General features: G+C 39.7%; 1 protein-coding gene across 1 annotated transcript in view; it reads left to right on the plus strand.

Moving 5' to 3' along the window:
- Positions 1-12,793, plus strand: part of MCTP1 (multiple C2 and transmembrane domain containing 1) — a 337,725-nt gene that overhangs the window by 97,421 nt on the left and 227,511 nt on the right. Inside the window, exons 8-9 of the mRNA XM_045285196.1 lie at positions 171-357; positions 5,330-5,423. Of these exons, the coding sequence (XP_045141131.1) occupies positions 171-357; positions 5,330-5,423 (281 nt within the window). The remainder of the gene's footprint in view (positions 1-170; positions 358-5,329; positions 5,424-12,793) is intronic.

The raw sequence follows: 12,793 nt of genomic DNA on the forward strand, positions 1-12,793 counted from the left end.
TTTTTTTAATCACGGTCTGAACTTTGTGAAGGAAGTCAGTGGACAGGAAAGGCATATTCTCTCAATGGTAGGAATCCTCTTGCTGTTGATGTGTTTTCCCCATTGATCTGAGTTTTATAGTTCTCAAAGCAGAAGAAAGCTACTTGCTGATTCCAAACATTCATTTCCAGGTGCCAGGTCGACCTGTCAGCCCTCAGTAGGGAACAGACGCACAAGTTGGAGTTGCAGCTGGAAGAGGGCGCGGGACACCTGGTGCTGCTGGTCACCCTGACGGCTTCGGCCACCGTCTGTATCTCTGACCTCTCCGGCAACTCCCTGGAGGACCAGAAAGAACGGGAGGCGATATTAAAGAGATATGTACGTATGTAACCCTCCTCCTGCTGGGGTCGGCGATGGCTTGATGGTGTAAATAATGCACCTGGTGGGACCTGTGCTGAGGCAGCTGTGGGAAGCAAGAGCCTGCGAGAACACAGCGGAACCCGGCCTTTGCAGACAGCCTGGCCTTCCCTACCGCCATCTCCCGGTCTCTGGGGGCTCTGCAGTTTTCCCCGGGGACTTTTACAAGCAGTAGAATCGTGCAGGGAAGTTTCCACCAAGGAAAGTTAACCCAGCAATCTCCCCTGAACAATAACTCCTTCACTCTTCGCGGTGGCAATTAAGATGTCTTTGTCTTTGCAAGTATGAAAAGGAGCTAATGGCACTCACTTTAATTAGTAGCTTGGTAACTAGAGAGTATTCGTTCAAATGATTTTTATTTTCAACTACTTGGGGGAAAGAAAAAAAATAGCCAGGTTTTCTTTCTTGGATGATTTCGTAGCCGAACGTCAAATAGAATGAAAACAAAGCCTCCTTTCCTTTTGATGGAGTGTGGAGTGACAGGGTGGGACAGGGAGTCACTCCAACAACTACCCTCCTCAGCTTGTGCAGAGTGGCACCCACATCCACCCCCCCACCCACCACCCACCCCGGCCTCTTGGCAAGGTGCCTCTCCTCTGCCACTATGCAGTTCTCCCCTGCCAACAGGGAGGGGAGCTCTTACTCCACCATTGCCCTTCAATGGCAGCACACACAGGTCAGTGTCGCTGGAGTGAAAGCATTCCCCCTTAAAACCACAAAGCTTGTATTGTATGATGCTGCCAGGTGTTGAGAAGGCTTCTCTAGACAGCCATGAAACCAAGCTCCAACTGACAAAGAGCCGCTTAATTTTTTTTTAGATTTTAAAATATTCCTATTTGCTGACTGACATCCTTTCAATAACTGAATTTAATAAAGATGTACCTTATCAGGTTGTGCAGATAACATGAAGTGCTGGTACTAATGCCCTACAATATTCTTCAAACAGATTAGCAGGATGTGCGCTTCAGCAAATTTATTCGGCCTATCTCCCCCGAATCAGCTGTCTGCTAATGCTTGTACAAGTCATCCACCAGAGGTGTTATCATAAACAGTTTAATAGAGGTGACTTTGCAAGGCTAAATAGTATATATTTTTAAGCTGAATAAGAGCCTCAGGTATTGTGCGGCATCTTATCATAGAGGATTGCAATTATGGAAATTCTTTCACATTTTGGTACCCACCAAAACATACTCTTCTGACCAGAAGGAATCTATATGAATTTTTAAAAAAGTTCCATGGACTTAATTGGTATATTAATATAAAATTCCTGCTAGGTATTACAGTACTATATTTGATAGATTCATACATTGATACTCCCTCATATATTAGAATGATACTGCTGCCTATATAATTAGAGATAATCCAGTTCTTATTGATTCCCTCTCTCTCTCTCTGTTTTTTTTTTTTTTGCTGGATAGACTTTCTTAAATCATTTCCATTCAGAATTTAAAGATTTGTTCCTATATCTTCTTTCAAATGCACCTTATTTTCTTGATTAGATATAAAATCACATGAGAATGGACCAGCTAATGGTCAGATTCTATGATGCTCAAAATATTAAACACAAAATAGATATAAATAGAGCAACTGAACCCTGAATTTCTGACATAGGCCAGTATCACCTTCCATAGACCCACTTGCTAAGAAACTCCAACATTCAATATAGCCTATATGTCAAATTTACTCCTAGCAATTCAAGGACAAAAACCTACATCTTAGGGTTTCAACATATTCCCTTTTTTTATAACTCAGATGGCCAAGTGAACAAATTCAATATTGTGTCTGAAAGACCACTGTTTCTGAGAACTATAAAACACAGGTTGTTGAATTCCTTACGAGAATTATTTACATTTCCCTATAAGAGCACAAGTCTTTAAAAGTTTATGCTAAACTTAGGGATTGTGGTCAGGAATACCCATGAATTCCTCCCACACTTGTGTGAAACAGCACTGGGGAGAAAGAAAGAAAAAAGAAACCAAATCCACTCTTCGTTGTTGTCATTTAGCTGTTCATTGCTAAGCATCGAAGCCCCACAAATTAAACAGACATTACTGTGTGAGTCATTATTTGATCACCACGTTTCTGAAAAGATGGCTAATTCCATTTTTCTTTTTTTCTTCTTTTGGGGGGAGGGAAGGAGAGAAGGTCAATGGGGGCCAGTTAGTAATGGGTAGTAGACCAAGAGCGATTGTATGACCTTTTCAGAACGGGTATGCTGAACCCTTGCTCCCCCTTGTCACAGTTTAAAAACCAGAGGAGCTAGTTTAGAGAAGAAGTTGTTAGCATTCCATTTTTATTATGACATTTCACAGTCATCCGATTTAATGTCCCTTGACCAGATTGTCCACCGTGAGACGATGGGCTTGAAATGTTATTTGGAGCATTGATAAAAGGTGAGCGGTTCTAAGATGACAGCGAGTCATAAGGCTGGTGGTGTGACATTAATTTTCTCCATAACAGAGATGGAATAAGACGTCACGGTGACAAGCTGTCAATCAGCTCTGGCCCCTCAGAGCATCTCGATGCCATAGGATGGGGTATTGCCTCTCCCATAATAGAGCTGAACTGCAATGCTCCCCCTGACAGCTGCTGCAGCCATAGAGAAAATATATTATACAGCCTTTCATTAAAAAAATAAAGAGGACTCCTCTCCAGAGCATTTCAATCTTTTCCCATCTATTGAAGGCTGAAAGGATTCACAGCAAATCATAGATTCCTCTTCTATGGAAATTTCTGGCGTCAGAAGCCATCCCAGGTTTGGAGGCTTTGAAAAGAACCATAAATAACAAAGCCGGAATACCTCCTATGAAGCGTTTAACGTTATATTCATAAACAAATACTTTTGTTATTTTCTATTTTATGTCATTCCTCTCTTTATCCGAAGAGAGCCCTGCTGATGCAGTGGTTACTGGCTGGGCTACGAACCAACAGATCTGCAGGTTCGAGGCCCCCAGCCACTCCACAGGAGAGAGATGTGACTCTGTTTCCCTACCGATTTACCATCTAGGGAACTATGGGGCCACTGCACTAGGTTCGCTCGGGTCACTATGTGCCAAAATCAACTCGGCAGCTATGGGTTTGATTATTATAATGCACTGGCCTGGATATTTGACATTTGCAATAAGCTACTGAGTGTCAGATGACTGGAAGAAAGGAAACCCTCAAACAATAAGTACCCCCAAAGCATCGGAGCTGAAGCACCAGAAGACAATATGTCTGTGGATGGGGTTCCCAGTATGAGACAATTCTCACACAGGAGGTGCGGTGATACATGTTTTAGTAACAATGACACTTGCTTTACATGACTCCTGAAAATTAAAGTACAGACACCTGTGAATAAAACTGTTCCTCACTAATAGGATAGGAAACCTTATGTGATTTAGAATGTTGAGTAAGCTCTGAGATAAGGCCAAAGCTTCCCAAACTTGACCCTGCTGCATTAGGAAACCAGCATTCCTGCAAACCTCTGGATAATGGCAGTGCTATCTAAATTCACCCCCACATCCACACCCAGGAAACTCTTGATTTTTAGGAACGGAGGGCATAATGCATTTTCAGTGAACCCTGTCACCTGGTGAATGTAAGCAGATTTGGGATGGTAAACAGCTGTTTAGAAATAATAAGAGATTAAGAGTTAATCCTTGTGATAAACACTATTTTTTTAAAAAAGGTAGGCTATGAGATTACACCTGTATCTAAAGTTGCTGCTCTCTGTATAGCAAGGTTTGAACTTCAGTGTAAACAATGCTCAGTCATATGGGACTGATAAAGTTCATAGATCACTGTGCTTGTGTTTGTCGGTACTCTCATTTTATTAATAAGACTCTGAGAATGCTCTTTGATAATATTTTAGTAGATAGCTTTATTATAGTGTACTCCCTGGTCGTGAGGCATTGTAGAGATTATGGTACAGAAGCATGTTGGCTTTCCTGAGTAGAAATGCTGATCTCTTATGAAGCAAAAAGAAATAAATGCATATTGGTCCTTTCTAGGTTTATTTGACTAGGTAATTATGCCCATGGATTAGCCTGCAGGGTCATTGTCTTGGTGCCCCTCTTTTAATCCCTGCAAGAACTACTGGTGAAGGATCAGGGGCAAGAGTGTGGACTTTGATTTATGACGTGAAATCAACTGTATAATTTAGACCGTGTTCTTCTCCCACCGTTCATATCCTTCCATTTCTATACCGTGTAGAATGTACAGAATGCAATGACACATTTCAGGAGCATCACTGTTGACTTTTGAAGTTATTGTTAGTCAGCAATGTCATTTATCGGAATGAACTCTTATATGTCTTTTGCTGACTAGATGTATAGAACAACAGACTTCGTTTGAATTAACTATCACAAGATAGTCTTCAGATGATTTAACTCTCATCGCACACAAGCAATTTCTAAAACTCAACATGAAGAAAGTGCCAGGAAAAAAAATCATTAGTGTAATGTTCACTTTCTTATCCCCAAAGTGTAGTGTGTTATACAACCAACAATTTAAGATTCAATACCGGAGTCCTTAGTCTCCAAGCCAACCACACCCACAGATAAAAGGTTGCTTGGTGCGCTGTGGAGGGGAAGCTCAAGGAAGAAAGCAGACATAGCCTTACAGACCATTTATATCCACCTTCCACTGAGGCTCATGTCGAGGGATGAAATGTCATGGTCTTTTTGTTTTTTTCAAATCTACTTACGCCGCCACAAATATCTACATAAATATGTTGGTACGAATATGTGTGTGTGTTTGCCTGTGTATATGTGTGTGTGTGTGTGTGTGTGTGTGTTGATGGAAGAGTACACTGACGAGTAATTATATTCAAATGACCCTTTGAACCACTTAGGCATCATCTTGAGAGAGACCATAACGCTTACTGTTTCTCAGCACACTGTTTGGGATGTATTAGGACCTCATCTCTAACACTGATGTTGGGGTCTTTCAGAGCCCGTTGCGGATATTCCACAACCTGAAAGACGTGGGATTCCTCCAAGTGAAAGTAATCAGAGCTGAAGGGCTGATGGCTGCTGACGTCACAGGTAAGGAGCTGGCAGGGTCTCTGGCATATACCCATTGTCATGCGAGTTCCACACCAGGAATAATCTAAATTGGCATTTTATCCTATTGGATCATCAAAGTAAATCCTTGAAATATAAAGGTAAGGGTTAATCTGGCAAAAATCTGCTAGCCTCCCAATTTTTATACAGTCACTGGTTTGGTTTTGTCTTTTTATAAGACAAGGTGATCTATTTAAAAGAAATAGTAAGAAGCAAAGTAACTTTTTAGTGTCATCTTCTCCAGCGTTCAAGCAACAGAGTGGGTATAGCTTTTGGGTCCCATCATATGATCTCATCTTCACTCAGCTAGTCTCACCTGCCCTCGGACGAGATCACAGAACCAGAACATGAGGAACTCAGATGCATGCAATCTGGGTATGTGGTTCACTGGAAAGCTTAGCAGCATCATACTCAGTCACTTGGTATTGGGGTTTCTGATCCAGTTCTTCAGCTGTCCAAGTTACTGAGAGAGCATGGAAATTGTTATCATTTTTTTTAAAACCATAAAAAGGCCTCCAAATATCCCCACATGAATCCCACCTCTAAATTTGCTTAATTGAAAGCGCCCTGATTTGAATACCGCTGCTGGTATGACATGTTCACAAATAACCTGGCGGCTGTGTTTCCATTAATCCCTTGTTTCGTTTTTAGTCAGCAACTGTGACCATTCCTTTATTATTTGATTTTGTAATGATATATGGAGATTTGTAACATTCCATAAATTATCCATCTCAAAAGATGGATAGTAAATATGGTAGAGTTGACTAATTTTTATAGTGTACCTGAAATTGTCTAATTATTACTTGTGGAAATATGCTTACTCTTGCTAAATGTTCAGCAAAATGACTCTAAATAAATAATTGACTTATTTGAAGGGAAGGAATGTACTTTTCTTACTATCTGAGAAATCCTTATATTGTTATATTCTTTAATTCAATTGATAGAATCAAAACCAAATTAAAAGGTAGCATGCCTTAAAATTAAAATAGCAGATGTTAGCTCCAAAATGACAATATTCTTCAATTTTAGTATTTGCATATTATCAAGTGACTATTTATTGTGTGATAAAAATGTGAGAATATATAGTTTCTTTAAAGAGATAATTATCAGCTCATTTGTAACCAAGAAGATAATAAAAACTGTCAAATATTCTTTCAAAAGAGGCATGCCTGGAAGTGGTGGGAGAAACAATAGTTTGTCATCTTTTTGCATATATGCTGACTTAACTCTTTTTACTAAATAGTCACATTTAGATTTATTCAATTTCTTCTTTTAAAAAATATTGCTGGTAAAGTTATAATAGAATTAATCTAGACATAGTAATTTGTTATTAAAAAATACAAGTGCCTTTTACTTCAAAGCTTAGATACCTGCCCATTTGAGCAAGTTGAATGCATTTATATAAGTTTATCTGCTCTTGGAAAGAAGCTGTCATGGCTTTTAAACTTCATGAATATGCAAACCATGTTAACCCAGCTGGCCTATCCACCACTATGGAAGCTAAAATACAGGTTCTCTCCAAGATGGGAAAAATAGAGATATTGCTCTCCTAATGGTTCTGTGTAAATTAATGTGACCAACAATAGTCTTTTCCCTAGAGATACAAGGAGACATAATGCTGATAAAATGAACGTTGATTTGGGGAACAGTAAAAAACAAATTCTCCATTTCCCCCCCCCTCAAGTTTTCGGGCTATAAATCTAATGATTCCTCATTTCAAGCTGACCTTATAGTCTAATGTGCTTGGAATTGAACAAGAGAGATGTTGAACTATTCAGGAAAAGAGAATCATTCCATCTTTGACCTTGTTCACTCTTGAACCTTTTGTGGCCTGTGTTCCATTTGTTACAGTAGCAAAAAATGGGGATCGGATCTTTAACTCAGGAGTGTCTGAATATGCCACCAACATTTTATATAAGCTTCACTTCTGCAAAGCATAAATATATATATGCTGATTTATTTTTCTGGGTTTTTGTCATCGGGTTTGGGGTCCGAATGGCCTCTCCGTGCACTTATCTCTGGCTTCTGCAGAGTAGCACATTCAAATGTGACATATCAGTGTATCACGGTAGTCGAGCCCTACAAGATCTTAAGCCGCAGTTTGTGACGAGGGACTTGTGCTGTCCTCAAATCCTCAAGTTCACCTCCATTTAAGAGTGTGGTGGATGGAGCAGGAGGTTTTAAATCACTGATAACTCTGTGCAAAGCCAAGAATATTTTCTGACCTGATCCAAAAAGGAAGTTGGCTATTATTACGAAATTTGGGGGTGACAGCAGACAACTTTTTTCCTAGTCAATTTTAAGATTTGGCCAACTGTGCGCTATCAGAGAAATGTTTTTAATGGTAGGAACACAGAGTAATAAGTTAAACTTTCACTGTTTAAGCTGAGATTTGAAAATTATAATACCCCATCATGAAACTCTGGCACAGGAGAGAAAGATGCTATAATCTTTTAAGTAGCCATCCATCCTTACTGCAGTTACAAAGAATTTTTCCCTTTCAAAGCGTAAATTTTTTTCTTTTGTTACTGCACATTCATTGAGAAACATTGTGATACTGTATTAACTCTGTGTGAATAAAGAGCAATTGAGACGCTCTTTGAATGAGTGACTATAAAGCACAAATTACTTTTTAATGAAACCCTCAATTCTTTCTCTTTCCACAAAAAGCCTCTACCCTTGTTCAGCTGAACAACTACTACAGTAGGTCACTTCAGTTAAGCCTCTAATAAACTGTTGATAGTCGAGGGTAGTTTTTTCTTCCATCTCAATAGACCAGTGTTGGACAGTGCACTTCAAATCATTAAGGTTAATACAGATTTTAAAAAGAGATTAACTCTGGTGGTTAAGGCCTCAATTTACAACTCCCACACATACACATGCATTGAGAGAGCCACAAGAGTGGATTGAAATTTCAGTCGAATTGTGGGCAGCCTTTCACAGCCTGAGAAAGTGGCCCTCTGGATTTAGAAGTTGGTCAGCCAAATGTGGTGGGGAGGGGGGGAAGCTTGGGTCCTGGAGAAATACTGCTCAGTACAACTTACTTGGCCTTTCAGCTAACCAGTGAAAAGGTTAATGTTTCTCTGCACGGTCAAGGCTAAACCTAGAGACCGCCTGGCCCCATGCACACTCACTGGGCAAGACCCTCCCCCAACTGCACCCAGTGTTTCTTGGACTGGACGGATGGTGAGGAGAGAAAGACCAGAGAGGGGGGCTTTTTCTTTCTTTTCTTTCTTTTCCTTCATTTCCACGGTGGTCGGAAATAGTGCACGCTGGGAATCGTCTTTTCTCGCTTCTAATGCTCCTTTTCCTTGGCCAGGACCTAATTCCTTCAGCTTTCAACAGAACATGGAAAGTCTTCTAGACTGAGGGAAGCTTTCTTTGCTGAGTACTTAGACCTGGTCTATGGGGTCTTTCAAGTACTAAGAGAAAGGGGTTCTTCTCCTCAGCGTCTCCCCTTCATTTCCCCCTGTGGTGTTTTTTTGAGTCCCAAGGACGGGGTCACCACCTCCCCAGGGAGACCAGCCACTCCGTTTCAGAAACCACGCTATGGGAGAACTGTGAAACCCTTTGAAAGGATGCCCTACCTACCTATTCACTCTATTAGAAGGTACATTCATATAAAACGTCTCCACCCCAGGTGAATTGATCTCTCAAATTAATGCACCCTCTCTTTCAGAAAACGAAGGGGGGAGAGAGAGAGAAAGAGAGCATTTTACCATTAACAGACTCTGTCACGGATGGCATCCCATTAAATGAGCATATCTTTTTCTCAAGCGAACCTCTGCCTACAGACTTAAACTCACCCAGCCCGATGTCTGGAAGCCCGCTCGTTATTAAGAGAGATGTTTCCTACCCTTGCGTTTGCATAGACTTCCCCGTGGGTTTTTTTTTTTTCCTTCAGGAAAACTGTCTTCATTGTTAGAAAATATTTAAGTAACAAAATAGCAGAAAAAGACATGATACAGTTTTGTGTTTTTGTTGTTGTGTTGTTGTTGTTTTTTATCAGCTTCAGGGAGAGTCTTATTATCTTAAGAAATAAGAGTTAGCAGCTCAGATTCATTAGCAGAGCTAAATTTAAGCCCCATTTGACAGGCTGCCTAGAAAACATTTTGTTTTGCTGTCTGTGGGCTTTAATTAAGATGTGTTCAATTTCAATCCTCTTCATTCTACCCGCCCCCTCCCCACTTGCTGTGTCACAGACCGGCGATCAGACACTTTTAGATGGTCCGGCCCATGACTTTGACCTTCTGCGCAGTCCCGCGTTCCCTGGGGAACCGTTCAACTCATGAGGTCTGATTTCACACTTCCAGGATGCCTCCGCTCTCTTAACAATGACAGGGAGACAAAGCCCTTTAGAGCAGGCCGCATGGGGACTTGTTTAAATTGGAAACCAGAGAGGAGTCAAGGAACAAGGTTATGGGCTACAGAATAGTGCTTTTAATAAAGAGCTCACAGCTCTGGCTCAGCTCAAAGAGGTCTACCTCTGTACAATTAATTGAGCCATTTATCTGGAGCATCTTAGGCCTCTACTTTCTCACAGAATTGCGTGGTAAATATCAGCTAAGAAGCAAATGAGATATGCATGAAATGAATTTTAACACTTTGATTACTGTGCCTCCAGTCTTCATTAAAAGTAAATTTATTTGTATTTCTGACCTCATTATCAGTAGGCTGCCTGCATTTTTATTGGTTCCTGTGATTTCCAGCTTGAGTGTGTCATGAAGGTATATTTTATACAGAGATTTGGATTTATTATTCTTGGTACTTTTCCTGAACATTATGGGACTAGTCAGAGGGAAAATGAAAAGGCAGCTGAACAGAAAGAAAAAAAAGGCGAGTGGATCTTTGAAAGTTTATATACAGCTGGAGAAATACTGTGCGTGTGATAGATAGATATATCTATATCATAGAAGAGATGCTGTCCTTCAGAAGAATGAACTTTTATTGGGTCACTGTGGAAAATTCAGGTGCATAGAATTGTTTTGCGTGCTCCTGAGGATGCATTCTCTCTACAGGAAGAAGAGGTCAAGTTGCATCCTTTATATTTTGAATATTTAATAGCAGTGCTTCTACTTGCCATCATAATATTTAGTAGTACTGATTCTAACTGACAGATACAGTATTAGAGTTTATGATCATTATCTAAAACCTATGTGGGAAGAGGAGAAAATATATACCCTTTGAAAGCTATATAGTTTCATTGGTAATGGTAATTTTCCATATTTCTAGTAATCACAGGCAAAACAGTTTACCAGTTAAGACAGTTATGTGCAAAATTCATTCCTAACTTATAACTCTTAATATCTTAAAATTATATTGCTTCGACTCAAATTAGCAACCCTTACACAAATTTTAAATTTTTCCAAAGCATGTCTTTATTTCTATTATGTAACCTAAGACTTTTCCACGTTTTTAATAATTAAGCTTTTAGAAGAATATTAATCAGTACACTTTGGGAAGAAATTTTGCCCAACTTATAATGTATCTTAAATATTCAATACCTAAAGATATTATGACAATAATATATCTAACATAGAAAACAGTATCTCACACACATTGAATATCTCAAAACTATGTAATTCTCTTTTTAAATAATGAAACTAAACAAATACAGCCCTCCCAAGGAAAGAAAGCAAATCATTAATCTTCACTCTTTAATGAATGAATAGCTAACTTAGAAATAAAAGTAATTTCCTTTCAATAATTCCACCTAAGAGCTCTCAATCAGATTCTTATTACAGAAATGCAAAAATGTTTTTCTAAAACCAAACAATTCATATCAACTATGTGTGAAAAGAGAAACAGAAATGATAAGTTAGTGAGAGTGCTGGTAAGGTCTGACTCTGAACCAGTGTCTTACAGGAATCACAGAAATCATGCAGGTCACGTGGTCATTGAAGATACTGCTTTGGAAGAAAAGGTGGAATGACAAAAGAGATTAATAATTGGGTTTGATATGCTCTAGAGGTGAAGGACTATGGGCAGAGAAAGTGGTGGTCCCACTATCAATGAGAAATGAAGGAAAGGGAAATACTATAAAATAATAATTGAGTTCTGTAGAACTAAGATTGCAAAATGATCCTTTGAGCACAGCACTAGAGACCCGCTGATTTGGCTTGGAGGACTAGCACTAGGCTTTCACCCAGTGCTCGGAGAAATGCTTTCCGATGCCACAATTGTTGTTACAATGAAGCTATTTTTTAAATTTTGTTAAATCAAAACATAGTTGTATTCATAAACAATTTTCTATTATAATGGATCAGGGAAATTCTGCAAACAGAGATGATCTGAATTTAACTAGACTTTTGGAAAAAGTCTTGCTGTGAGGATGTTCCTGTTCTAGTAAAAGGGACCCCTGGGTGGAGCAAACAGCACACTCAGCTGTTCACTGAGAGATTGCAAGTTCAAATCCATCTGAAAGGGCTTGGTGATCTACTTCTGAAATGTCAGCCATGGACAACCCAGGGAGCACAGTCCTATTCTGATGCACATGGGTCTCCCTACAATGTGCAACAGATCCAAGGAAACGGGTCCATTATTCAGGATATGGCAGTACATTTAGACTAAAGAATGATGGAATTGTAAAGCCAAATGATTATTATTACAAGATTCATGTCAATGGTGATCCCACGTAGAGGGACTCATCATGAGTCTAACCTGTTGAACTTTCAGGAGATAACTGATTGCTGCCTTATCAAACATGTTAGGAGGGAAAGAATACTTTTTATGAGAAGCCAAGATACAAAATGATAATAATAATCAAGAAAGAAGAGTGGAAGAGAGGGAAAGATGAAGAAGAGAGGAATAAGAGGAGGAGGACATGAGCAAGGGAGCGGGGGAAGGAGGAAGGAACAAAGTAGAATAATAGGCTGAGTTTCACAAGATGAATATGAGAAAGTGCAAATCAGATGTGGGTCCTGGGTACTCATGGGGGTTGAGTTGAGTTTAAGCTTCAGAAGAGTGAACCAGGTGCCTGCCAATGTTGTTACACTGAGAAGTGCCCACCAACTTGGAGAAAGGAAGCGGTTGAAGGGATATGCTTTCTTCTACCAAAGATCTAAAGGCTTGGGTTCTAGGCTGTAGGCAGGAGCCGGTATGGGTATAAAGGGAAATGGGTATAACGTTGGCACGGGGTATAAAGGCTAAGGTTCAGGTCTAGAGAACAGGCTTCTTTCTAGCAACATTAACCAGAAGGAAAAATATATATATTTTAAAAAGCTCTTCTAAATTGAATTTCCACTAGTAGTCTGACAGTTTATTCTACTGTGGTGGATTGTGTGTAATTCTGTTGACGAAGGTTTTGCCACCACTAATGAAAACCGGCCAGTGAAAACCTTGTGAATAATAGA

Source organism: Echinops telfairi, unplaced genomic scaffold (assembly GCF_000313985.2).
Source record: "Echinops telfairi isolate 266 unplaced genomic scaffold, ASM31398v2 ScPeMD7_7469;HRSCAF=8507_1, whole genome shotgun sequence".
Lineage (NCBI taxonomy): Eukaryota > Metazoa > Chordata > Mammalia > Afrosoricida > Tenrecidae > Echinops > Echinops telfairi.